The sequence below is a fragment of the Cordyceps javanica genome, chromosome 7 (genome assembly GCF_051103115.1).
Source record: "Cordyceps javanica chromosome 7, complete sequence".
NCBI lineage: Eukaryota > Fungi > Ascomycota > Sordariomycetes > Hypocreales > Cordycipitaceae > Cordyceps > Cordyceps javanica.
The window spans coordinates 1,092,531-1,119,358 of NC_139301.1; the positions used below are offsets into that span (position 1 = coordinate 1,092,531).

Genomic DNA, 26,828 nt, shown 5'->3' on the forward strand with positions numbered 1-26,828 from the left:
CAAAGGCAAATCGACAAGTATTTGAATTGAACAGGTGAACGGGCTACCTTGGTATCTTGTGTTGCATATATGTGAATGGCCATTATGGTATATCTCAGCCCAATATGAAACACATCTCTATCCACAATACTTTGCAGTGCGTCATAGTGGCTGCCATGGGTGGCTTGGCTTGTCTGCCACTGATGAGCCACGTTAACGGCCCCACTTCATCTGCCATCCCGGTTTTGGCTGTTTCTCTGTTTGGCAAGGCTTTCGGGGCCGCATCGACTGGTCGTCATTTTAATTCCCTTTTCCTTCATCTCAACCCTCTTGCCGTCTCCTGCGCTCGCCGTCCATTGTCTTTTTTTCATCCCCCTCGCAATGGACAACTCCAACGGCCGCCCTCCCTCGGCGGCGGCCATTGAGCTGCAGCAGCACCAGCAGCAGGCCCACACCGGACTCGGTGCCAGGAGTCGCAGCACCCATTCGCTAGGCCCAGCAACGCCCAGCGCCGCCGCGGGAGACTCTGCCGGCGACTACTTTGACGCAGCGGCCAACCTGCGCCAGCAGCCCTCGCGCCAGTCCGTCCGCTCTACCTCGCACCTGTCCGGCATCGTTGGACCCTCGGGCGACTCCCGGCCGGCCAGCCGCAACTCGAACCGCCGACCGAGCATCCGCGTCCGACGCCTGTCCAGCGCGTCGCTGAACCCGCTGGATGCTGATGCAGCCGCCGCCGCCGCCGCCGCCCCGGCTTCCTCGTCTTCTGACGCTCTTGCGGCCGGCGCTGCTTCGTCCTCGGCGCGTCATGGACGCCCTCGCAGCATCTCGCAGCCCTCGATGGATGCCGCGGGCGGCCGCGACGGTGAGCCCGCGAGGCACTCGCGCCGCCCGCCTCAGATTGCGCTGCCGCGACTGACCGAAGAGGGTTCCCGGCCGACGATGCAGGAGCTTGGAATCACGGGCCCCCCTCTATCTCCGGCAGCGTCTCTCCCCGAGAGCATCGCTCGTCAACGACCCGAGTCTCTCGATGCCGACCCCAACGCCCCGCAGCTCAACCGACGTCGCCGCTTCAGCAGAATATTTCGGCCGGGCGGAAATGGCGCTGCGAGGCGCCGCTCGCAGGACACTGCATCTCGAGGATCCATGTACCAGGATGAAGAGTATGACGAGCATCTGGTAGACTTGCTCGATACTATAGGTGAGTTCTCTCGAATGAGCTGTCGCGGCGTCACCCCGGTACTGACAATGAGACTGCAGACCCTGAAATCCAAACACTCTCGACCCTCACCAACATTCAAAATTCCCTATTCGTCCCCGATCTTGGTGGCCTCATCAACAGACGTCCGACATATACACTCACTCAGCATGATCTTGAACGAGCTGCATCTCGACCGGGGACATCGGAGCCGAGAACGTCGGGGACGCAACCGGAGCCACGAATTTCTGGTGTTGCTCCGGATGACACAATCGAGGAGGTACCGACTGAAGAGGAGGCCGAAACACCAGCGCCAGCTATACGAAGAACCGATACCATCACCTCACGGTTGACCGACTCGCACTATGCCGCACTACCCCATGGCGTATCGCTGGCAAACTGGACCGAGGCGGAGAAGTGGGAGCTTGATGACCATGTCCGTCACATGCTACACTCTCGGCGGTCCAAGTTTAAGCGAATGATGAAGGGCTTTGGGCAGTACGTGAGGCGACCCCTCGGCTTTTTGGTCACATTATATGCAGTTTGCATTACCGCTTTTGGCCTGGCCTGGGTATTGTTTCTCATCGGCTGGATCTACGTCGGCGACAAACAGGAATACACCCTTCACATCATTGATAGTGTTTTGGTTGCGCTCTTCTTGGTTGTTGGTGGTGGCATGGCTCCCTTCCGCGCCATTGACACCTACCACCTAACCTTTGTTGTCCATTACTCCCGCAAGATGAAAAAGGCACAATTAAAAAGGGGAGACGTCGAAGCGCCGGACCAAGGTGAATCATCCGACGCCTCAAATGCCCCAGCACTCGATGCCAACAACAAAGAGCCGCCAGTGCCTGATGCATTTGACCAGCAGCGCGGGCAAGAACAGCCGCCCGTGGTTCGCCCCCCCAGCCAGCTGCATAAGGACCAAGATGCCGAAGTCGAAGAGGACGAGGAGGAAGACTTATACCCACTTACGCCGAAGCAGCAGAAGCGTTTTCTGCATCATCGTCAGAAGCTAGTCAATTCACACAGCTTCTACAAACCGCACGAAACCATCACCCACTACGAGTTCCCACTCCGCCTGCTCATAACTGTCGTTCTCCTGCTCGATCTGCATTCGTGCCTGCAGATTTCGCTGAGCTCCACCACATGGGGCATTGACTACCACCACCGCCACCCGGCCATCACGACGACTATCCTGTGCGTCAGCATCACGACCAACATCGTGGCCGGCCTGGTCATCATGAGAGGTGACCGGAAGACGCGCAAGAAGGATGTGCTGAAGCTGATGGATCGCCAAGAGCTGACGAGCGATGCGATGAAGAAGCTGGAGGAGAAGAAGAAGAAGAGGGAAGAAAAGCAAGAGGAAGAAGACACGCCGCGTATTCTCAGCAAATAACGACGGTGCCGCCCCTGAGTGTAAACGTTTTTTTTTTTTTTAATTTTTCGGCTCAAATGACCCAGTTAGCAAGCGATATGATGGCGGCGGTGGTGGTGTCTTAAAAAGTTTCCATTTGCAGAATTATTTCATGCTGCAGAATGTCGGGAGCAAACCAATTTTTTTTCTTCATCTTTCTTGAGCGGCATGTAGCATCATAACACATGGCATTATTTTTAATCACTGTAATAGATTTTGATACGAACCCAATGCGGACTTTTTCCGGGCTGTGTTGGCACGGTGCGGTGTGTACAATATGCAATAGTTTTGCGGTCTGTCATGGCAACACTTTGTCGTTGATTGACAATATTTGTCATGTATTTACCGCCGTGTTTAGAGCATGCCCTGCAATCGTCAGTTGTCGACACTCGAAAGCATCGGCAATCATTCGCATTCAGACAACCAAACCAAACAGCGCGCTGATGGCCACGGAAGCCCGCGACACGAGAGCCCGAGCTGCTCGAGGGGAATTGTCGTACTACGATGCGTAGCACTGGGTGCTCTTAGGAGAGGTCATAGCCGAGCTACCCGTCACGGAGCGAGAAGTATCAGCCTGTCCCTGGACAAGAAGCCCCCATCAGACCTCGAGCCCGGCGACGTGCTCAAAGGTGTTCCAGCCGACCAACCATGCCATCATCACCATGATGCGCCGAGCGGATCTGGCCCGCAGCGCCACTGACGGTAGCCAAGAAACGCAAATCGTAGACTTTATGGCTGCAACCTACTAGTTTACATACCTTTGGCGGTTGCCAAGTCTTGGCAATTCAAATCATCTTGGGCAGGGCCGGGGCCCGGCTCTACCATACCGATATACTGCTGCTACTGCGTAGCCAACCAGGATCAGGGTATTTGGGCGCAGGTTGGCCAAACGCATTGGCAGCTACTCGTGGCAGGAGGTGGTGACTGGAATCTTGCAATGGCTCCTAACGCCTTTATGTCCGTGTACTGATAGTTTCGTGGGACATCAAGCCGTGGATGCCGGCTTATCGTCTGTCTTTGCCTTCGGTTTTGTAGAAACCGATTTCCACTCAAAGGCGCAGCTAATAAGGCATGCTACAGCACAGGCTGCTGTGGGGAAATACTAATAGTAGGAACAAGTTAGCGATGCGTTCAGGTATTCAGCCCGGCGAAATAAGACGTACGAAAACAGCCGTTATTGCCATGTTATACCCATGGAGAAATCCTGGCATCTGGGCTGGCTCGACGAAATGCCGAGCGTCCGTGGCGCCGGCCCCCACGATCTCAGTGGCATTCACGCCCGGTGCATAGCGATGGAGGAGTATGGGGAGTCGGTTGTTGAAAATGGTCTGGCAGGCCGACACTGAAACGGCGAGCCCAAGCTGTAGAAACACATTCAAAACAGATAGCGAGACTACATGCTGCTTAACAGGAAGGAATTCCTGCACAGCGGTGATGGGCTACCGCAGAAGGGTGCTTGTTAGAACCCATTTGCTTCATAGATTGTGAGGGAACATGCAGGGCGAAACTTACTACTTGAAGGGCCATACCACGCCCAAAACTGGAGAAGATTTGATAGCCGACCCATTTGCCAACGGAAGTATCAGGTGCAAGCGTGCAATAGAGGCCAGACCCAACACAAGAAATGAGACTACCCATGATTGCCCACAGTGGAATGTGCGGTAGCAGTTTGCGTAGCAGAGAACCAAATGTCACCAAGCCAAGAATTTGGGCAGCTAATGATGGCAGCAGGTGCACAGCGCTTTGAATGGGATTATCGCCCTTGATAGCCTGAAACCAGAGTGGCAAGAAAAAGGGCGTCGCCTGCGAAGCTCCTCCCTGGAGAAATATAACGAGGCTTCCAATATAGACTGAACGCTGCGTAAAAATGGAGGGTGGGATCAAAGCCGCGTCCCCCTTGAACCATACCCACACGCAGAATGCAACACTCGCGACTAAACCGCCGCAAAGTAAGCCGATAATTACGGCAGAAGCCCAAGGGTACTGGTTTCCTCCCCAAGTCAAAGCCAACAGCAACATTGTGATGCCGCCCGCGAATAGGAAGAAGCCTGCTGGGTCCAAAATAGTTGGCAACTTCTTTAAACCCTGGTTAAATGCAGGCTTCTCGCTTTGTTCGGCTATTTTTACGATCGCAATGATGATGATGACGATGCCAGCCATGGGTAGCAGTATCCAGAAACCTAGCGGCTCATGTTAGCTGATGCAATCGGGTGCGAGACCAGTAGGCAAGGACGAGATATGGCAACTTACACCAGCGCCAGCCAATGCGCGCAGTGACGGCTCCAGCAATAATCGGACCGGTCATCGACCCTACTGGAATCATAGCCATCGCAAGAGCTGTTGATAGCGGTCGCACACTGGCATCGCAGGCACAGCTCATGATGAGCATACAACCACTGAGCTGGCCTGATGCACCGACACCATTCAGGGCGCGACCGAGAATAAACACGTGGCTGGATCTGGCGACAGCACAAACGATGAGACCGATGGCGAACATGCCCATGAATGCGAGATAGACATGCTTGATGCGAAACTGGGTGTAAAACTTGGCCGCGACTGGCGACAAGACACATCTGTTCGACACAAAGCGACAACGTTAGCGAACTCTCCATGTCTCCATGCCCCTCCCTTTGACCCATCCCCAGAGGGAACAGTCACGAGGGGAGTTGACTTACAGTGGTAGAACATAAGCCGACTCGTACCAAGATATGTCGGCCACAGTACCAACTCGTTTGTTAGCGTTGGAATCACAGTGGAGAGCATCGTGAGCTCCAACGCGAGAAGATAGACACTCAGGTACAGCATTCCAAGGAGCAACCACAGCTGCGCTCCATGGAGTGTCAGGCTCGACTGCGGGTCTTCGTCTAGCTTTTTCACGTTCGCCAGTGGCGCTGGCTTTTCCGCGTCTTGCAGGGTGGCTGTCGGAGTGTTCGCCGTGGTGCCACTGCCATGGTTGGCGTCGCAGATCTCTCGCTTGTCCTGCTCCATTGTAGCGTAGTGCCAAGGAAACGATGAGATTGCTGGCTTAGTGATTTTTGTGGTTTGCGCTCTCACGCCCCGATTCCAAGTTTTATACGCGGACGGTTAGATCAGGGGTCACGGTTGCCTAGCAGGAGGGCGGGGAGGAGCCGGGTCCGGGCTTTGGTATATGCATGGGCTAATAAATGAACAAAAGTGCTGCCTGTTGCAGGCTACAGTATTATTATTTACTTAGAGTACTTAAATCTAGGTAATCATTATTTTAATTTACTAATATATAGCTTATATAGCTTAATTAAAATTAATAATAACTTTATTTATTATAAATATTATAAAGATAATTATTACTTAAGGTTTTAAGATAATTTATTAAATAAGATTAATTAAAATATAATAATAACTTAATTTTAAGTTATATCTATCTCTTAAAAAGTAAATTAAGTTAAATAACTATAGGATAGTTAATAAATAATTTATTATAATATTATAGATATATAAGTTTATTAAGAGATTAACTCTTAATAGTAGAACTATTACTTAGATTAATTAATAAAGATTTAGATTACCTAGCTATTAGAATATCTTCTTCTTAAGTACTTATTTATCTCTTTATTATAAAACTTAGATTAGCTTTTATAGACTAATCTTATAATTAATAATTCTTACTAATTATCTATTTAGTTATATTTTACTAAGCTATAACTTAGTAGTTCTTACTAATCTCTATAATTATATAACTATTTATCCTATTTTAGCTTATTATATAAGTGCTTATTTAGCCTTCTTATAGACTACCTAAGTTACCTTATATTATTTTTCGTTATTTATAATATTACTTCTTTAATATAAAATTATTATAAAAAGCCTTTAAATTATATTTTTTAGTAAAAAATTAAAGTTAATAGATTATTAACTACTTTTAGTTTAGTTTTAAAATAATATATATAAAAACTTATATAACTAAATTAGGATTAAGATTTTCTTTAAAAAATTAAAGAGGGTATCTTTTATAGGTAAGTGCTATATAAATGACCTATTATAGTTTTTAATCCCTGAAATTTAGTATCTTTTCCATATCTCGCAGTAGCATAAGAGATGACATTTTCTTGCAAAACTAGTTCATTTTTATGCTTTCATTTTCACTACTAATAGCCTCATTGGACTATCTGGGTAGTGTTCGGCCACAATCTTAGCCTCTAGCGATAGTCGAATATAGAGGTATAGGGCTCAACAGCAATGTTCGTTGGAAATTTGAAGCATCCCCGAGAATCCTCCCAGCCCCATAACTTTCCATCAATCCAGTTTACCTCCAACTTCAGCCATCGAACGCTGCGCTTTAGCAAAAGACTTTATTTCGCGAAGCAGCTCGCAATCCACAAGGGCTTTCCCGTGAAGGATTCCCCCCTCGCGAGTGAATTCCCTGACCTGTTTAAAAAAGGTCCTCATTCGATCCCAATCTTTGTATGCGTCGAGGACCCCTTGTCGCTGAAGAACCTCTTCAGGGTTCAGCTTCTTGGAAGCGACTTCAGTATTAAGCCGCTTGATGAGTACGGGAAAGAAATTGACCACATCCAAGTCCTCTTCGATGTGCGCCTCACGCAAAGCATCAAACAGTTTAAACTTTGCAGCGTAGAGGAGCTCGAGGAAAGAAGCAAGGACCGAGTTCCTGGAACAGACGGTTAGTCAATTAGAAGAGCCGGGAACGGGTCGAAAAGGAACCAACTCGACGGGGGCACAGCTCGCGCCGCCAGCATGACAGCTATAACAACGCGTAGTGCCTCTCTGCTTCTTTGCGGGAGGTTCTTCGGCAACAGCTAGCCGGCAACGACCTCGTGAGAAGGGGTTCCCGAGAAGGGAACGCACGCAGGGCTCACACGCCGGGCGATCCTCACCAGCCACGTACGTCACAGTAGGAGGCCGGGGGGAAGTCGACGAGTCCTGAAGGTCAATCTTTGGGGTCATCTTTTGAGTCTTCCTCTTGGGGAGTTTCTCCGCTAAAACCGGACGCGGTGGCGAGGCAACGGCCAAATCACTTTCTTCCGACGATCCGACCAGAGCAGGAGAAGGAGTTTGCATCAGTAATAAGAAAAGGATATAAGGCTAGTAGAGTGCAAGTAGATGGGGAAAAGAGAAAAAGTAAACCTCGGATGCAATTTATTTGTTGTGATTCGTTTGCGCAAAATCTATGTGATTCGTTTGCGTAAAATCTGCGTGATTCACTCGATAACCAATTATAAGAGAGCGTAATTATTTCCGAGAGTTTGTTTGCGTTGCCCTCTCTCGCGTTTGCAGTCTGCGCTATGAGTGATTGCAATCTGCAACCCTCGTGGAAGCCTCATACTCAGCTAAACCCAATTTCTCGTTGTCGTGCTTAACTTTGTGAAGATAGTGCTACGATTTGTCCTCGTTGGTATTATGTCGGTTGGCTGAAGCCACGTAGATCTCGGGGAGGCGTTGACTGCTTTTTGCCTCTCTCCAATCGAACTCGTTAAAACGGAAATCTGCTACACACGTGGAGTTGATACATGTGAGCGTAGCAGGTGTCAAATGCCAATTCCAAATACTCTCATCAGAGGTTTTCTGTCTTATTCACCCATGTCTAGTTTTGCGTGTGAGTTGTAAATCGTCGTGATGAAACGTAGACACGACTTTCACTGCGAAAATGACCAATTATAGTAGTTACACACTACTATGGAACTTTTTCTTGATTATATGCCCATAGTCTAGTCATGATCCTCGCGGCAATTTTTGCCACATGTGCTCTCACATATATTCAAACTGGTAAGAGGCTTGACAATGATCGACCTCTACAGCGAAACAGGCAAATGCGTCACCGCTACGAGAAATAAGAGGATATTCAAAAAGTAAATCTGTTTCAAATGCCATTTCAACATTTTCACTGCCATTTCGGCCGTTCAAAAAGTACATGTGCCACCTTAGCTGCTGTTGCATCACATGTGTATGGCCGTACGAATGGCCTTGCGTTCACCACCACTTTTCAGTCAAATCCTCCGTCTGCTGTTGTACGAAGGATAGTCGGAATTTCCCGATTGTCCTGGCTTTTTTTTCTTATGTTTGGTTGGATCAGACTGCCCTGCGATCGCGGCCGCAAGTAGTGTAGTTCTAATTGTACCACATGATGCAGCTCCGGCTGCCCCACTTGCCCAAAGCTCTGGCGGCCTGAGCCTTTGCTGGATCGACTCGACAGATCTCCAAACCCTAGTCCTCTCATCGCCGCGTCCCAAGCCTCACCGCACAATCGGACAACGCCCCCTGCAACGCTTGGTGGCGCTGTATCGAGTCTGACATTTTCAACGCCCACCCACCCAGCGAGACCAGCCTCCAGGCCGGATGGACGACGACACAGCTGCGGCCATGGCGGCCGCCATGGGGTTTTCCTCGTTTGGCGCGCAACATCCGTCGAGCAAAAAGCGCAAATACAACCCCAACAACGATGCCGTTGTCTCGATCGATGATCCCCAGCGCCACGGCACCGGGCCAAACTCGGCACCTGTAGGGGAGCGCCGGCGGCCCGCTGCCAATGCAGACGAAATTGCCCTGGACGACGACGACAACGACGACGGCGGCGGCGGCGGCGGCGGCGTCACTGCGGCTACCGGCGCTATCGATACTGCATCATCAAGTGGTGGCACTCCCCAACTCTCGCACAGCACCGGCGGCGGCGTCGCCGGCTTGCCGCAGCGACCTGCTCCGGGTCATGGCGGCTTTCCTGGTAATCAGCACAGGCGGGGCGGTGCGCCGCGACAAGGCCCGGGTGGTCATCACGGCACAAACAAGCTGTGGTATCAGGATTACTACGATCACTTTTCAAACGAGAATCCTTGGGCGAGACTCGAACAAGCGGCAGGCTTGCAACCGATTTCGACATGGACGCTGATCCACACGGACCGGGAGGAAGCCCCTCGGACGCAAGCGGCTTGAATCCTTTTGAAGGCAACCAGAGGGAAAAAAAAATATACAAAGCAACGCTGCCACCTGTCTGATATATCAACATCTTTTCATTGATTTCGCTGTGCTCACGCGAGACATGCATCACGTGATGGGATTTATCTGTCGGTGATGGCCCTATATTACTACGTCCGCGAGACCAATCATATGATTGGAGGATCAGCCATTGCTCTGGGATAGACACTGGTGCCTACTCTTGGCAGGACAAAACACATCGTACGACTCGGTCTACGGGGGGTGTGCCGCAGGGAGTGACTGCCTACTGGCTAGCACCCTTGCTGGATGATGCTTTGCCGTCATCGGACCGGGATCAAGGTATCAAGGCCTATTATTTGCTATAGAAGGTACACACATACAGAGCTTCCGATTGAGTCCAACACCAGCAATCCGTCCCGAATAGGAAAAGCGCACTACAACGAAAGAATGGTTCCTCCACCCCTGGTTCGCCGTCCCCTGCGCCCCCCCTCTTGTCTGCGTCTCTGGCTTGCAGCGAACCCTGTCGAGTGGCCGTGCCGGACCGAAGCTTCGCTGTGTAAGGGGGGAAAGGGGACAAGTCCGGGCAAGCGCTCGACGGGAGCCAATCGAACGGAATGCACCTCGCCGAATCGAGCCGATGTGGCCGTCTCTGGGGGAGCAGCCGGTTCACGTGCCGCGAGCCCGGTCGATGTGTCTGATGGCATCGAGCTGGAGTTTGCCCGCGGGAGAGATGACGCCGACCACAGCACCCCACAGTCTGCAAGCGGCCCGCAAGTGGGATATGCTGGCGGCAGGACCCCTGGCCGCTCGGCAGGAGCCGATAAAGCAGCAAGAGATGGCGCGCCTAGGTGGCTGCACGATTGCCGCGGCGCGCTCCAAATTGGACGACCCTGGTCAACAAGCGTGGTGTGTAAGAGATGCTATAGTCATAGTATAACATTTTGTCGTGATTATCCTGTCATTTTTCCTTCTTCTCCTTTTCTCTCTGTCTGGTGTGTGCAAGTCAATTGCCAAGTTTTCAGACTTGTAAAGTTCTTTTCTGGGGGAATCCTGTGCCATTTTTCTTCCGCTCCGTCGTAACGTCGTAAAATCATGATGTCGCTGCGCTTTCCGAGTAGGTGAGAAAATCAATCCTAATGGACGATTTCAAAGAAAAAAGAAGAAACAAAAAGAAGAAAGAAAATAAAACAGTCGCAAAAATAAAATGTCAAAAGTGGTAGAAGACGCATTCCGCTTAGCACTCGGGAGAAGGAAACCTGGCACGAGCCTTGGCGTACTCTTTGGGATGCATGCGTGCGGCTTTGGTGTTGAGGGCGCTGCGAAATTCAAATTAGCCACACATTCCTCGGGGGAGTACAAAAAGGAAGAAGAAATGAAAATGACGAAAGAGGCGTTTTTTTTCTTCTTCTTCTTCTTCTCCTTCCTTGTTTGCCCTTTGCCCAACATTGACAAGAAGAATTTGCCCTCGTTCATTTTGCAGGAATGGGGAGGAGGGGGCATTACAGGGACTTACGATACTTTCTTTTGCGTCCACTCGAGATCGCCGCGAACCTCGCGCGCGTCCCGCATGCCGTCCTGGAATCGCTCGCGGGTGCGAGCCAGACGAGCCTGAGCCTGCCTCTGCAGATCCATGAGCTCACGATGTTTGGCATTGAGTTTACCAGACCTAGATGAGCAGGGGCACAACGCTGATTAGCCCACGTGATTTATTTTTTGTTTTTGTTTTTGTTTTTGTTTTTCATCTTTTTCCCTTTTGGGTTTTTTTTTTCTTCTACACACATGCAGGGAGAAAAAAAAAAGACTCACGTCTGCGCTTGGACCGCCATGCTGCGGTCGAGGGGAATAGGGTTAAAGGAGTGGGAGAAGCGATCCTGCATGTAGTCCTGAAAGTCGACGCCGCTGGCGGAGCCGACGCTGTCAAACTCGGCGCCGGTGCTGGAGGAGGAGGAGAAGACGGCGCTGCCGGGGAGGTAGTAGCTGGTGGCGGAGGCGCTGGAGAAGCCGGCGTGGGAGTACGAGGGCACGCCCGAGACGGACGAGGCCGAGTCGTCGCACTCGGGGGGCGACATGGAGTACTGGCTGTAGGCCGGGTACTGGTTGCCCTTGCCGGGGACGTTGATGGGCATGGAGTAGCCTGCGGTTTGGTAATGTCCAGACATGGTGACTGTTGTTTGCGTGTGTGGGTGTTTGGTCGTAGATGTGTTGTAGTAGATGTGTTGTAGTGTCCAAGAAGGAGGGGAGCAGAGTGTGTAAGAGTATTTCACAAGTGTGTCGAGGCAGAGAGAAAGAGGACAAAGGTCAAGACTTGAAGACGAAAGCTTGAGAGAGTTTTGCTACTACAGAAGAAGAAAGATATAAAAGGAAGAAGAAGGTTGGACAGTCTACAGGAAGACGACGAGCCCTTTTATAGTTTTTCCAGAAGGGACAATGCCCCTCCCCTGCTCTTGGATAAACACATGACAAAGTATCGATTCGCCAAGGAGACCGTTGGGAAAGACGACCCGCTCCGGCAAAGACGTGCTGGTATCAGCGATGAACGAAGGCGAGGACCGGAGCGAGAGATGTCCATGGCTGGCGGCATAGGCAACGGAACGCGTGTGTGGGCCAGTTCAAGGCGGCCCTGGGGAGAGAGATGACTGTGTGGGCCAGGAAAGACGGGCGTCAATTAGCCTATCAATGAACATGATGGTGGCAATTTCTTTTTTTTTAACAAAAATAAAGGGGTGTCTTTTGAGGGGGGGGGGATGAGGAGGGTGCAGATAACAAAGATGACAACGTCGGTCAATGTGAATGGGTGCATGAGAGAGAGAGAGAGAGAGCGGGTGTGGGTGGTGGGTAAGTTCGCGATATGCTGGGAGAGGGGGGCGTGTGAAAGAAAGGACGTTGGAGGGAGGAAATGAGGGGGAAAAGCAAGGAACAGTGGGCAAGTTGACCGCAGGAAAAAAAAACAAAATGTAAAAATGGCGTGCATCTAAATTTTGCCCTATCGAGTCCGTGTGCATGTATACAAAAAAAAAAAGTGAAAAAAAAAGGGCGAGAGAAGAACAAAAAAAAAAAAACTAGTCCACTTACACACAGAATGCTTTGAGACAAAAACCAAGAGGGTGGGGTTAGACGACGGGATGGGGGGGGATGGGATGTGGATGTGGATGTGAAAGTGAATGCATATGCCGAAGAAAGAAGATGGAAAAGAAGAAGAAGGAGAAGAAGGATAAAAAGAGCAAGAGCTTGGGTTGGGTTGGGCGTGGAAATCCCGGGATGCTGGGTGTGTGGTGTGCGTTTGTAGTGGGCAAGAGTGGTAGGAGAGCAAAAACGCCGACAAGGAAAATGTATAAAGAAGAAGAATAAAAAAAATAAAAAAATAAAGATGAAATGAAAAAAGGCGAGAGTCAGGTAGTGAGAGGGATTAGAAAAGGATGACGAACAATAAAATAAAATAGAGCACCGTGGTGTATAGGTGAGAGAGCCAAATAAGGAAAAGGGCAAAAACGGGAGGGGTAGAAGAGAGAGAGATGCTGTGTAGTTTGACAAAGAGGATATGATGGGGAAGGGTTCTTGATCCCCCATTTTCTTTTTCTTTTTTTCCTTTTTTTTCTTTGTTATTAATTTCTTTTTTTTTCAATTTTTCTTCTATTCTTCGCCTAAGTCAAGTTTCGGTTTTTTGGTGGGTGTTTTTTCGTGTTGCTCCCAACTTATTCAGTCACTAGAAGAGTTTACTTCTACCTAACTCGCTATAAAAAAAAAGAGAATAAGAACAGGGTCGTCAAGTTAATACAGCAGGAGATTTTTACAAGGGCATTGTTTTTTAAGAAAAAATCTAGAACTAAAAATATATAAACTAGAAACATGATAAAAAAACCCAAGTCAGGCTGAAATGATAAAAAAATAGTAGTTCCGAGGAGGCGAGCTGGGCTGCGGTCACCACTATAACTAGTTTGTCTGTGGCTTTGCAGCCCAATCGCCCTACGTATCTTATATATGTACCCCTCACTCTCTCGCTCTCGCTGTCTCTCTCTCTCTTTCTCTCGCGCATATAATACACAAATATCAGGCAACTTGTTTGTCAATCAAAATCACACCAGAGTAGACTAGACCGGACCCGAGCAGAGCAAGACGAAACTTTTTTTTTTTTCAAGAAGCAGTCGCACACGCAGATATCCCTACCCGCCATTGCCGTCGTGTCGTGCCCGTGGCGTCATGATACCTCGAGTAGCACAGGGTAAAAAAAAACGGTTATACTTGTGTGCCTTTTTTTTTTCAACTACTCAATTTTGTCTCACGTTTAATTTTGTATGTCTTATTCTTTTTGAATCACTTGCGAATTTCTCTTCTTCTTTTTGTTCTTCTTTGATCTTTCTTTTACCAGAGCTGCACGGAACGAAACTGAGAGAGTGTGAGTGAGTGAGTGAGTGAAAGCATGTTTTGGTGCCAATGCGTAGGTAGTTTCTAGCGCACAACTACTATCTAGAGGGGAAATTTTCAATTGACCGATTTTCTTTTCCTTATTCCGCTTCTAATTTTTTTCTCAACTATATTTGCTAGTCCCTCAATAAAATAGCGTACGACAAGGTTGTACTCTTCTGCTCTTTAGATCCCTCACCCTCCCTCTCTCTCTCTCTCTCTCTCTCTCTCTCTCTCTCTCTCTCTCTCTCTCTCTCTTTGACTTTTGGTGCACTGACAAGTATAAAACAAGCGCGAAGGGCCCCACGTCAGCGAACGAATCTTTTTTATTTTTATTTTTTTAATCATGTTCGCCCCCATGCATGAACGACAACCTTTAAAGCAGCACCAGATGAGTGGGGGAGGAGGGGGGGGGAGGGGCCGCCAGGCGAGCGTCTTTTATTCCAACTTGTTACGTCGAAATAACGGAATTGGAAAAAAAAAAAAAAGACGAGGGCAGCCTAACCGGTCCATTGGGCTCTCTCTCTCTCTCTCTCGCTCTGCCTTTCCACTCCACACCAACTACTACTTGCATATCCTTTGGGTTTCCCCCCTTCCCCTCCCCGGTTTATCAAAGAAGCCCTTTGGGCAGAGATGCAGCCCAGCTTGCCCCAGCTCCTTCTCCCCTCTTCTACGTTTACTTGTTCCGATTCAAGGACAAGGAAGTGGCCCCCTCCCCTCACACACCCCCCTCCCTCTCCCCATATAAAAAAAATACATTGATGCGTTGTCAAGATGAGCACCAGAGCATGTCCCGAGAGCTGCCCGCCCAACAAGGCCGGGCCGGCCGGCCGGGCTGGCCGGGCTGGCTGGCTGGCTGGCTGGTTGTGCATAAGTGATGTAGCGTGCTGGATATACAAGAGGAACGTGCGTGTAGCAAGGGTCATGCGTGCATCTATGCAGCTCGAACCTTGCATATATTGTTCTTGAAAGAAAAAAAGGCCTACTACACGTCTTTGCACACCAGTGTGCCTTGACCCCACCCGTCTTTGTGTATACATGACGGACGAGGAGAAGAAGAAGAAGAAGAAGAAGAAGAAGAAGAAGAAGAAGAAGAAGAAGAAGAGAGTTCACGGGGTCATCGAGTATTGAATACCGCATTGTGCACATCTGGGTCTATTCTAGAGGTTTTAAACCCTCCGACTCACAATTGAAGACTCTTCAGGAAGAGAGGTGAAAAAATGAGGAGATCTCTTTCTTCTTGACTCGCCTCTTCCACTTCCCTTTGGTTAATGGCATGGTATGACCGGGCAAAAGAGATAACTGTAGCATACATTGAATCGTCTTTCGTTTCTGTACTGTACTGTACTGTACTGTTCTAATTTTTTTTTTCGGCTGTCTCATTCAATTCCACGCCGCGTAACCCGTCCCCAGTCACTCACCGTCCTTGTAAGACGCTAAACTAACCCTCTCTTCCTTTTCGTAGCATCATCACACATTGGAGTGTGGAGGCTAACAACGTCGCCGGTTCCTTTTCAAGTCTTTTTTTAGCTCTTTAATTGGAAGGAATTTATAAATGCCAGGTCGCCCGGCTTTATGAACAGGCTGGGCGCATGCCGCACTTGTTGCTCTCATCATTGGTCGACACCAGCATCTCTTCCTCCCTTTTCTCTCCCTCTCTCTCTCACACACACACGGCTCTTGTGCTCATCACCGTCTTCTACCGAGTAATAATCAAGGGAGATTCAAGCCTTGCCCCGGACAAGCATCTATATCAGTAGATACGCCCTTTCTGTTTTTGGGAGGGGGGGGGGGGGGGGGGGGGCAGAAGAAGGGCAGTGACGTCGCATTTGTCTGTTCATGTGGAATGCTTGAGACCCTGGAACGCTCTACCTAAATAGGCCTCGGTCCAGCCTTTTCCTCCTTGACCTCGACAAGGATAAATGTCTCTTCTATTTCTCTTGTTTCACTGAATCATGTATAGTCCAAGGGTTCTCTTTATTCCCCATGTAGCACTGCATCTCTGCATTTCTCAACGGCCGTGTCTCTCGCCTACTTGGTACTTGACCGAGACTTGGATTGTGTTCCATTCTCAACCGAAGCAGTGTGCATAACACCATGAAATGCCAATTTTTTTTTCATATACGAGAGACCAGGAGGAGAATGGGAAATGATTGACCAAACTAAAGCAAAGACGCCTTGATTCTTTTCGCTGCACAAGAATTGCCATGCCAGGTCTATTTGCACTCACATACACACACACACACACTCACACACATCACCACCTTGACCATCATCACCACGCCACCCTCACTAGCACCGACTAACTAGTTTGGCGTCTTTTTTTTTTGACTGGCTTGGCACTAAGTAGTTACCCGCCTTTTTTCTGTTTTACGCACACCGCTCCCAAGGACCCGGGATTCATGAGGGTCGGGGGGAAAATGGGCATGTCATTAGACTTGGGGGGGAAACAAAAGAACCCATTGGGTCATGGCCGGAGAGCCCAAGAGCTTTGTTCCGATTTGCCGCTTCTTTGACCAATTTGCAGCCTCGCTGGCCGAGTCTCTGGCTATGGGGATAATAAGAAAAACACCAACAAATTCGTGTCAAAAAGGGATCATAGAAAACACACACATGCTTCACATGCGCTGGCTAGAGAGAAGGCGATAATGAGGGTGGGGGGGGAGGAAGGCAAAATGCATGAGCACGTCAGTGAGATTACCTGCATTGACCAGTTCATCGAGCAGCAACACAATATGAGCTGCATTGTATCAATGCCGAGTACATAGAGGGAGAGAGAAAATATGGGAGGGCAAGGACAGCCCTGCGTTGTCCATGTATGTATGTAAGTAAGTGTGTATGTAAGTGTGCGTTGTTTTGCCTCGTCGCTCCACGCCGCCGAGGGGGGGGGGGGGGTTTGCCCAGTTTCCTTTTGGGGGCCAGCCAGCAAAAACGAACCCAACGCCAAACGCCACATGCCACAAAAGACAACTCAGCATTGCTCTAATTATTTGCCCTTTTTTTTTTTCCTTGTTCTCTCCCTCTCTCTTTTTTTTTTGTGTACGGATACAATGTGGCAAAATAATAAATGCAACTAGTTGCGCGCATCCATCCCCAATGCCCGTTGGACGCAAAGGACGGCATCGGCAGTCGTCGACGTTGTACCAACAAAAATGGCCTAGTGCTTTTTTTTTCTCTAATTCTGATTTGTTTTTATTCATTTATTTACTTTTTTTTTCGTTGCCTTTGAACTCGGGGCACGTATTCTATTCGGGCCCCAAACGTATCATTACTCGTAATTTCAATGTACACATGGTATCCGTAAAGTGCACCGACCTGCCTTTCTTTCTTCGTTAGACACATACGCCCGCCGGCACCCGGAGGGAGGGGGGGGGGGGGGGGGGGGGAGGCTCACTGTGTTCCCTGCGGACATGGATCAAGGCACCTACTCTTGGCAACACCTCGCCCATCCCATGTACGACATCGTGCCCGACGCGCAGCGTGCATGGATGCCATGTCACCGCACAGTCAATCTTACTACCGATAGCAAACGGTGAAGAAGAGGGGACGAGGGGAAAGGGAAGGGGGAAGGAGAAGGAAGAGGGTCCGATTAGCTTCTGCAATGCACAGTGATGCGAAAAAGCAGAGCAAGAGGGTCCGGATTGATATCTGCAATGCCCAGGGACACAGTCCTCGTACTCGTCCTCCGTGCGAGTCTAGAGTAGCACGATACACCAGCCCCGAAGCTACTGTGCTGCCTCCTGTAGGACAAGCAAAAGAAAAAAGAGAGAGAAGGAGAGGGAGAGGGAGACAGAAAAAGTAGTTTTATTTGATTGAGTCACAACTTCCCATCTGATGCAGATGGTATCTGGCCATGCAGTGCGGACATTAAACAGGGAGAAGAAAGAAAGAAAGAAAGCCAAAGAAAGTATCCTAAACGCCAGCCATGCAACAGGCAGGTATATCTTCCTTGCCCAACATTGATATTTCACCGATTCATCTCCTCTGACCCCCGCAACTTGGAAACGTGAGTGGAGAGTGTATCCAAAGAAAGAAGAGAAGACAAGATAAAGAAAAGTACAGGGCAAGTAGAACAAACACACACACTCTCACACACACAAAACGATTCCGTCTTTTTTCTAGCACAGCTTCGCATTTGCCGTTGTTCTCCTTCCACTCCACACTCAAACAACATTACCCATCAAGACGAAAGCGAGGGGGAAAATACACACAGGGGAGAAGAGAGTAGAGAAGAAGATAGAAAAAAAAAAGCCAAAAGGCGGGAAGAAAGAAAAAAAAGAGAGAGGAAGAGAAAGTAAGAAAAACCAAGAGTCTGCGGGGATTTTTTTTTTTTTTTGAAAAAATGTTCTAGCCAAACACCTTGAGGAAACCGTAGATGCCGAACCCGCTCAAGACGGGAATCGTCAGGTTGTCGTCCCAGCCAAAAATATCGACAACCTCGCTCGCCGAGGCGACCAGGCCCGAGACGAGCGACATGACGCCGAGGGCGACGGAGCCCGTGACGGACCAGGCGTCGCGGTTCTCCTCGCCGCCGACCAGGGCCGCGGGGAGGGCCAGGACGTTGCGGAAGAGGAAGCCCTCGTCGCCGGGCATGGGGCCGACGGTGGGCACGAGCCAGCCGTAGAAAAAGGCCGAGGTGGCGACGCCGACGGCAAAGGCGGCCAGCGACCCCGCGAGCGACTTGCCGCGGCGCAGGCGGACCGTGTAGCGGCCCCAGAGGCGGCCAAAGGTGCTGGCGGCCGTGTCGCACCAGCTGAGGAGCAGGACGCTCATGACGCCCACGTCCTTGGGCAGCGCGTAGAGCACGGTCCAGGCGCCGAGGAGGTACCAGATGACGCCGTTGTACCCGGCGTACTCGCTCTCGCGCATCAGCGCGCCCAGCGCCCGCACGTACAGCCGGTTGACGGGCGCGAAGCGGTGCCGCAGCACGTCCGTCGCCGCCACGGGCACCAGCGCCGCCATCAGGTACGGCGGCACCGCGCTCGTCTGCGTGCCCGTCGTGTACAGCCACACCACGAAGAAGCCAATCGACACGTGCAGCGCCTTGCGCGGCACCTCGTGCTTGTGCACAAACGTCTTGAAGTGCCGGTGGATCGGGATCAGGCCCAGCGGGCTCGGGCTGCGGCTCAGGTCGCGCCAGCTCCAGCCCCCGGCGGCGGGTTGCGGCGGTGCCAGGAAGCCCCCGTTGACCTGCGCGGGGCCGTTTGTCGTCGTCGTCGTCGTCGTCGTCGTCGTCGTGAGCTTGCCGTTGGCTGGCGGCGGGGAGGTCGCCGTGGGCTCGGCGATGCGCGGCGTCATGCGGGAGAGTTTGTTGGCGTCGACCGGCGAGCGGCTGCGCGTGCGCGACTTGCGCTTGCCGGGTGCGCTTTCAGCGTCAGACGAAGAGTCCTGGGCACCTGCTGGCGAGGACGAGGAAGCTTGCGGCGCGTTGCGGCGGCGAGCGCCGGAGCGGGTGCGCGGCCCTGTATATTCCTCCTCGACGTCGTCGGAAGGTTCGGACGCCACACGCGGTGGCGTGTCGACGCTGGATGCGGCGGCAGCAGCCTTGCGACGGAGCGACATGGTGAATGCGATGGGGGGCAGGGGTGAGCAGGCGAGAGGACCGGCGAGGATGCGTCGAAGGGGGGCAAAGGACGAAGGCCAGACGGGTGGACAGCCGGTCGTTGTGATGTGGTCGTCGGTCGTGGTGGTGCCGCTGCTGCTGCTACTGCTGTTGTTGTTGCTGGGAGGTTGGCGCGGCAAAGAAGAGAGTGCGTTGCGGACGTCGTGGGAGCGTAGCGCAAAGAGTGACCAGGGCGGCGCCGTCGCGTGACAAGATGTAGTATCGGGACTAGCGAAAGCAGAAATGGTCGTAGTGGTGTCGTCGCCAACCGTGATGGGCGCCAGAGTTGTCGACGTGGATGCAGGCGGACGTGCGGTAAAGGAAAAAAACCTCTACTGCATTCCGCGGGCGAGACGGGGACGGGTGGGATGAAGACGTCTTTTGACGATTTTGAACGGACGGAAATGACGACAAGGTTTACCTCGTTGGTGCAACAAGCACGGCAAATAGCAGAGAGCAGAGAGCAGAGAGCAGCAGGGGGAAAAAAACGGTTGGATTGGGTTTGTGGAGATGAAGACTGGCGTGGCCACAAAAGCTTTTCCCCTAACGAATCCCAATCCTGGCTTTGGGTCCAAGGCTCTGATGTCACGTACCTGGACGCCTACGTAAACAGGTGGATACGCCGGATGGGTGTGCAGTGGACAATTACTATTAAACAAGCTATTAGAATTTGTCATGGAATTGTACAATATACTAGGTTGTTATTTATGTAAATTGCCATTTGCAAAGAAAACTACCAAAAACTCCATCTTTGTTTGATGACACAAATAACGCGGCAAGTCCTCTAAGGTCTTCGTGATCAAGTGTTGCCAGGTATGTACTAGACTGGCAGGCTGTCTTTCTCACTCTTGGCTTTGTAATCAATATGCTGCAAACTCGCAAAGCCAAACACAAACATCAGCCATGCATCCTCTACCTAATCCCCCTCCAAAAAATCATACCACTAGCAAATGCGTTTGCTCTCGTGAGCATTCGCACCCAAAACAAGATGGCGGACTCTTTGCGCGTCTTGCACCAATTATCAAGAAGAAGAACCAGCTGGTTGTTACTGCAGTAAACCGTAGGCTAGCACAAACCAATCGGTACTCTACTTTTCTCTTCCTGGACCCGCATCTGCTGATAAGATAAAGATTTTTTTGAAGATCGGCTTGCAACTGGTAACTTTTTTTTTTGCCCAAGTCGTCCACTCACCTCCGCCAATCCTATTTTCATAGATATATAAATCTTCCTTTTTTTCGCCGGAATCTGGGGACTCGCAATGGCTTCCGGAAAAGTCCAACAAAAAAAGGACCTCCGGGCTTGGGACGGCCTGTCTCCCGGCCTCTCGCCTTGGATCCTGGAAGCCGTCTCGGCCATGGGCTTTGCGCGCATGACGCCGGTGCAGGCCGCCACCATGCCGCACTTTCTCGGCAACAAGGACGTTGTCGTCGAGGTACGGCCGAAATCACTCTGCTCGTTATTTTTCCAACAGTGTACTGACCGTCCGCTCCTGGCTACCCTCTAGGCCGTTACCGGCTCCGGCAAGACGCTCGCCTTCCTGCTGCCCCTCGTCCAGCGCCTCCTCCGACAAGAAGAGCCCACGAAGCGACACCACGTCGCCGCCATCATCGTCTCGCCCACCCGCGAGCTCGCCGCCCAGATCCACGCCGTTCTCCTCGCCCTCCTCGAGTTCCACGCGCCCTCGGCCGAAGTCCTGCCCTACCTCGCCCAGGATGACGAGAAGCGGCCCGCCACCGCCGCCCCCGTCGTCGTGCCCCAGCTGCTCGTCGGCGGCACCACCACCACCGCCCAGGATCTCAGCTACTTTATGCGCCACAGCCCGAATCTCCTCATCGCCTCACCGGGACGCCTCGTCGAGCTTCTCTCGTCGCCCCACGTGCACTGCCCCCAGTCCGCCTTTGAGTCTCTAGTCCTCGACGAGGCCGATCGCCTGCTCGACCTCGGCTTCAAGCAGGACCTGCAAAATATTCTCTCGCACCTGCCCAAGCAGCGCCGCACAGGTCTCTTTAGCGCTAGCGTGAGCGAGGCTGTCAGCGAAATCATCCGAGTCGGTTTGCGAAACCCCGTCAAGATCGAGGTCAAGGTCAAGATGAAGGACGGCGGTGGTGTCGTCGAGGACCGCAGGACGCCTGCCAGTCTGCAAATGACCTACATGGTCCAACCCGCCAGCCACAAGTTGCCTGCCCTGGCACAGCTGTTACAAAAACTACCCATCACACCGCAAAGAAGCATCGTTTTCTTGTCGACGTGCGCTGCCGTCGACTACTTTCAACATACGCTACCCAAGATCTTGCCGGACGGGATATCATTAGTACCGCTACATGGCAAGCACCCAGCCAATGTCCGCGAAAAGAATTTCAAGAAGTTTCTCACATCCGTATCCCCGACTCTCCTCCTCACAACCGATCTAGCCGCCCGCGGGCTCGACATACCCCAGGTCGACCTCGTCGTCCAGGTCGACGCACCCTCGGACCCCAAAGTCTTCATCCACCGCTGCGGCCGGGCCGGACGCGCTGGTCGCAAAGGCCTCGCCGTCGTTATGCTGCACCCCGGCCGCGAGGAGGACTACGTGCGCTTCCTCGAAGTGCGCAAGACACCGATCCACCCGCTCACGCGGCCCGACATTTCCGTCTCCGCGTCGGACGCCAAGGCCGCGACGGAGCAGCTCCGCAGCCTGCTGCGCGACGACCGCGCCATCCACGACAAGGCGCAGCGGGCCTTTGTTAGCTGGGTGCGCAGCTACAACGCGCACCAGGCGACGTCCATCTTCCGCGCCGCCGACCTCGACTGGGCGGACCTCGGCGCCGCCTGGGGCCTGCTGCGCCTGCCGCGCATGCCCGAGCTCAAGAAGTGGGACGGCGACAAGATGCTGGGCGTCACGATGGACTGGGACGCCTTTGCGTACAGGGACAAGGCCAGGGAGAAGGCGCGCCAGGACGCGCTGGAGGAGGAGCGCAGCGGCGCCGCCGCCGCCGCGAGGGCGGCCGAGGCGCAGAAGAAGCGCAAGAGCAACGCGGCGTGGAGCGGCCGCGCCGAGCAGGCCGAGGTGCGCGAGGAGCGCAGGGAGAAGCGCAGGAAGAAGCGCGACGCCGAGCGCGCGGCCAACATGACGGCCGAGGAGCGGACGCAGGACGCCGAGCTGCAGGACCTGCTGCGCCAGGTGCGCGAGCAGAACCGCGCCAAGCGGGAGGCGGAGAGGGCCGTCAAGGCAGACGACAAGGAGGAGTCCTTTGAGGGGTTTGACGACTAGTTACGATGTACATGAGTCAAACAGACTAAAAAAAGTAGAAAAACAATCGTATATATTTCCCCAACAATCAGCGGCTGCCAAGGTTGTTGTTAACATATCTGAATGTCATCACAGAATCCCGCCGCTTTACAACATCCACCTCTCTGTTCTTTTGTTTTTTCTTTTGGAACCTTTAATGTTCCGGTCTGCCTACACGACAGTAAGCAGAGCCTTCCCGTTCTGCGCGCGCGAGACGTGCCTTCCAGCGAAAAGGGGCACAAGGCTTGCGCGGGTAGGTAGTAACCAAGCTCGTTGGTGTTGGTTTAGATTCACGGGCAACACGTATCTCTCTACGTCTCTGTGATTCTCACTTTAAATCTTTTATTTTCTTCTCGTTTCTTTTTCAAAAAGTCATTTCCGATACGGCCCATCATAGCCAAATACATCCTTTTATAGTATCGCGCGCTCAGAACAACACTCGAAAAGGGAGGGGAAGGGCAGACAGCCTTCTCGGAGTTTTTTTTATACATAATTTTATTTCATTTTATTCATATATTTTGTCGTCGTGTGCCGCACTGTGTTGTCCAGCGCAAGGCGGTCATCCGTGTCCAGCGGGCGTGATCATGGATAGGGACTCCCAGCGCAACGCCCAGTACATGTCGGCGGCTTGCGGCCAAGCACCAAGGAGTTACGTGACGAACTCTTCAAGCCATTGTCGAGTCAAAGCTACTACTATTAGAAATGCGTCTCCTTTTCACTTTTTTGAGCTCCATGGCCGACATGAGCATATTAAATCCTTTACCTCGTTTTATTTTTTCAGTCTTTAAAAAAAGAAGAGAGGAGAAAAAAAAAACCCTGGGATTCGCACCCCCAGTATTCCTCGTCGTCCGTCACCCCATCACCGCAGGTTTCTGCAACGCCAAAGTACACCAACTTTTTACAGCTACATCTGGGGAATCTCTACGGCCAAGGTAAAGTAAAGAAGATGGAAATTAGGAAAAAAAATAAAGATGAGGAAAAAAAAGATGTACAACACCCGGTGTTCGCTGGTCGTCACCGACCCAACTACTAATCTGGCGCTCAAGTGGTTATCGATCGGAGATCAGACGGGATCCAGATTTTTCACTCGGCTATGGTCGTACATGCTGGTGAATGAGCACTTTTGCTTTATATCCTGTCGCCATCTTCAATCCAAAACCACAATCCCAGGGGGGTGAGGGAGGGGAATCCGAGTTGAGAAGAAAGAAGAAGGGTAGGATGGAAATTCTTCCCTGGGCGAAATCGCGTCAATGCAAAAGTGTCAACACTTTTTTTTTTCTTTTCTTCTTCTTCCTAGCTTTGCTATTCCGTTGCGTGTCATCAACAAAACGAGTTGGTCGAGGGCATCGAATAGACACAAACCTTGAAGACCGTTCCGTACCGGTGTGCAATTTTGTTTCTGTTTTTTTTTTGCCTTTTTTTATTTTTTTACATCCTTGGGGAGAGATGGAAAGCAAGTAGGAACCAGGGGGGCGGGCGTCGCGCGAGGACCAACAGCCCGGGCCGGAAAGGGATCTGGATTGCCTTTGACAGCGACGGGGCCTGTCAAGTTTCACACATTTTACATGTTTGCTTTAAATTTGGCGTCAACTTTTGGAAATATCACCATCCTCCTTCGCCGAGCGTGGGCCCACCCTCTCTGTGCATTTCATTTGACGCCCGGGAATTAATCTGCCAGACGCGGCGACCTACAAACTTGGGTCGTGGATGAGTAACGCAGCAGACCTGGCGCAGGCAACTCGTGCTTTGCGGTTCACGACAGTCACGATTAGTGCCTGATAAGCAGTCATGGTACACAGCCTTGAAATGACGTATGACGCACTAGTCGAGGCCGCTCAAGCTCACTCGATTGCTGCAAGGTAGGCAGGTGCTGTGCCGCAAATCAGCCCTAGGCCCCTCTACGAGTATCAACACGCGAGTTGACCAACAAGTCGGATTCTCATCGCATCGCATACGTATGCATCCGTCCCACATCCCGGTTCGTCCACCTTGCTACCGTTCCTTGTCAACGACGATGCGGCTCTTCTTGGTCTCTCCAAGGAACAGGGAGAGGAGGGGCGGCGGGAATGGCGATCATTGGATCGGGGAATAGTGCCTGATTCAGCCCTAGCTTTGGTCCTGAAGAGTCTCGGATTCATGATTGCGAGGCTGTTTTGGAAAGCACTCGTGTACAATTGGCGGTTGCAGGTCCCTGCTGCCAGCCTTACCTTTGCGGTGGCAGTGCAATCTCTAGGTCTTATACATTGCAATCAAAGTTTTGAGAGATGCGCGTATTCCGGTGCGGCTGACGGACGGGCGGGGACCGGGTCAGCGAACAGAGCACCCGCACCACTATTTTTATCGGGCATACGCGTATCGAAGGGCGCTTTGGCGGGTTCTGTTCCTACAATAAGCTTGCTCAATGGGTCTGCGGGTTCGCTCTCGCTCTCGCACCAACTCTGGGCTCCGCCGCAACTCGCGTGTTCGCGGGACGGGTGCCTGAGATTGCGGCATCCCATGCTGTGTACGATGTGGGAATGTTTGGCAACGTTATTCCTTAGTGGCTTTCATTACGTGTGTGCCTGCCCGGCTGTGGCTTTTTCTTTCATCTCCAAGGGGACTAAAAAAAATGAAAGCGGCTCGAGTACATAAAAGGATTGTGGTGGGACGTACACTTACAACGAAGCTATTATCTCCAATGTACCAGCGACTCTCTTGAATTGACAAAAGCTCACCACCAACTTGATCGCCTTTTTTCTCGTTCATCTCGTTCATCTCGTTGCTGTGTTATAGTCGAAAAGACACCATGCCGGAACTCAAACCCTACAAGGGCGGCAGTTATTACCTCTGGGACTATGTTCCCTCGATGCCAGCAGCCATTGTCGCCGTCGCCTTATTTAGTATTCTCACATCAGGCGTCGTATGGCGCAGCATATCCACACGGACACGATTTGCCATTCCCTTTGCCATTGGTGGACTATGTAGGCCATTTCTCGCCCTCTTGTTGCTGGCGCACCATCGTCCCATGCTAATTGATCATCTCTCTTCCAGTCGAAATCGTCGGCTACGTCGCCCGAGCCGCCGCCCGCGACAAGACGGACAACCTCATCATCTTCATCCTGCAGAGCGTCTTCGTCCTCGTGGCGCCGGCGCTCTTCGCCGCGTCCATCTACATGGTGCTGAGCCGTCTGGCGCGCAGCGTGCACGGCGAGCGGCACCTGGTGATCGCGCCGCGGTGGCTCACGCGCGTCTTCGTGCTCGGCGACGTCTTCTCCTTCCTGGTGCAGTCTGGCGGCGGCGGGCTCATGGCGTCGGACAGCTTCTCCAAGACGACGGCGCAAAACATCATCCTCGCGGGCCTGCTGATCCAGATTGTGCTGTTTGGGCTTTTCGCCGTGACGGCCGTCATCTTTCACGTGCGGATGCGCCGCTGGCCGTCGGCGGCGAGCACCGGGGGCGCCGTTCCCTGGCAGCGCATCTTGTTCATGATGTACGCCGCCGCGGCCCTCATCATGGTGCGGTCCGTCTTCCGCGTGGTCGAGTACATCATGGGCAAGGACGGCTACCTGCTGACGCACGAGTGGACGCTGTACGTGTTTGACGCGCTGTTCATGGTGCTCACCATGGCCGTCTTCGTGTGGTGGTACCCGGGCAAACTGACGGCGCCGGCGCCGGCTTGGGAGAGTGTCGAGGGCGGCCTCAACGACTCGAGCTATCGACTTGATTCGGGAGGCGAGTATGCGTCTCGGCTGTCGTCGCGGGGTCTGCAGAAATAAGCATACAGGAGCAAGCGTTTGCATGGGAGGCGTTGCGTTTTTTCAAAGGTATCACGGGCATCTTCATTATGCTTTTCACCTTTATCGCTATAGAATAGGCAATTCTACTGTTGAATCGAACCGGCGGACAAGAGAGAAAAAAAAGTACCTGGAGGGTGCAGTCACACGAGGGTTGCATTGAGAAGCGTGCAGGTAACGAGGGTTGGACAAATGCTGCGGAGTTTGCATCACTCGTCGTATCCTCGAATCAGTCCTTCTCCGCAAAACACGAGCAAGACAAGGATGCC

General features: G+C 51.9%; 8 protein-coding genes across 8 annotated transcripts; 4 read left to right on the forward strand and 4 right to left on the reverse strand.

Moving 5' to 3' along the window:
- Positions 1 to 360: 360 nt before the first annotated feature.
- Positions 361 to 2,573, forward strand: V2A60_009845 (DUF2985 domain-containing protein; the record flags this gene model as incomplete). Its single annotated transcript, XM_083261109.1, has 2 exons — positions 361 to 1,177; positions 1,237 to 2,573. 2 exons carry the CDS (start codon positions 361 to 363, stop codon positions 2,571 to 2,573), a joined length of 2,154 nt encoding a protein of 717 aa, XP_083117235.1.
- A 1,003-nt stretch (positions 2,574 to 3,576) lies between these two features.
- V2A60_009846 (uncharacterized protein) lies at positions 3,577 to 5,579 on the reverse strand (the record flags this gene model as incomplete). The annotated part of the gene is made up of 5 exons (XM_083261110.1): positions 3,577 to 3,693; positions 3,755 to 4,030; positions 4,104 to 4,771; positions 4,842 to 5,147; positions 5,267 to 5,579. 5 exons carry the CDS (start codon positions 5,577 to 5,579, stop codon positions 3,577 to 3,579), a joined length of 1,680 nt encoding a protein of 559 aa, XP_083117236.1.
- A 1,284-nt stretch (positions 5,580 to 6,863) lies between these two features.
- V2A60_009847 (uncharacterized protein) lies at positions 6,864 to 7,532 on the reverse strand (the record flags this gene model as incomplete). Its single annotated transcript, XM_083261111.1, has 2 exons — positions 6,864 to 7,236; positions 7,474 to 7,532. 2 exons carry the CDS (start codon positions 7,530 to 7,532, stop codon positions 6,864 to 6,866), a joined length of 432 nt encoding a protein of 143 aa, XP_083117237.1.
- A 1,413-nt stretch (positions 7,533 to 8,945) lies between these two features.
- On the forward strand, positions 8,946 to 9,512 carry V2A60_009848 (uncharacterized protein; the record flags this gene model as incomplete). The annotated part of the gene is made up of 1 exon (XM_083261112.1): positions 8,946 to 9,512. The coding sequence occupies one exon, from the start codon at positions 8,946 to 8,948 to the stop codon at positions 9,510 to 9,512; it is 567 nt and encodes a 188-aa protein (XP_083117238.1).
- Positions 9,513 to 10,749: 1,237 nt separating this feature from the next.
- Positions 10,750 to 11,674, reverse strand: V2A60_009849 (KxDL motif-containing protein; the record flags this gene model as incomplete). The annotated part of the gene is made up of 3 exons (XM_083261113.1): positions 10,750 to 10,831; positions 11,029 to 11,181; positions 11,322 to 11,674. 3 exons carry the CDS (start codon positions 11,672 to 11,674, stop codon positions 10,750 to 10,752), a joined length of 588 nt encoding a protein of 195 aa, XP_083117239.1.
- Positions 11,675 to 18,263: 6,589 nt separating this feature from the next.
- On the reverse strand, positions 18,264 to 19,478 carry V2A60_009850 (diacylglycerol kinase; the record flags this gene model as incomplete). Its single annotated transcript, XM_083261114.1, has 1 exon — positions 18,264 to 19,478. One exon carries the CDS (start codon positions 19,476 to 19,478, stop codon positions 18,264 to 18,266), a length of 1,215 nt encoding a protein of 404 aa, XP_083117240.1.
- Positions 19,479 to 20,776: 1,298 nt separating this feature from the next.
- On the forward strand, positions 20,777 to 22,768 carry V2A60_009851 (ATP-dependent RNA helicase SPB4; the record flags this gene model as incomplete). Its single annotated transcript, XM_083261115.1, has 2 exons — positions 20,777 to 20,950; positions 21,023 to 22,768. The coding sequence occupies 2 exons, from the start codon at positions 20,777 to 20,779 to the stop codon at positions 22,766 to 22,768; spliced, it is 1,920 nt and encodes a 639-aa protein (XP_083117241.1).
- A 2,803-nt stretch (positions 22,769 to 25,571) lies between these two features.
- Positions 25,572 to 26,541, forward strand: V2A60_009852 (RTA1 domain-containing protein; the record flags this gene model as incomplete). The annotated part of the gene is made up of 2 exons (XM_083261116.1): positions 25,572 to 25,746; positions 25,817 to 26,541. 2 exons carry the CDS (start codon positions 25,572 to 25,574, stop codon positions 26,539 to 26,541), a joined length of 900 nt encoding a protein of 299 aa, XP_083117242.1.
- Positions 26,542 to 26,828: the final 287 nt, after the last annotated feature.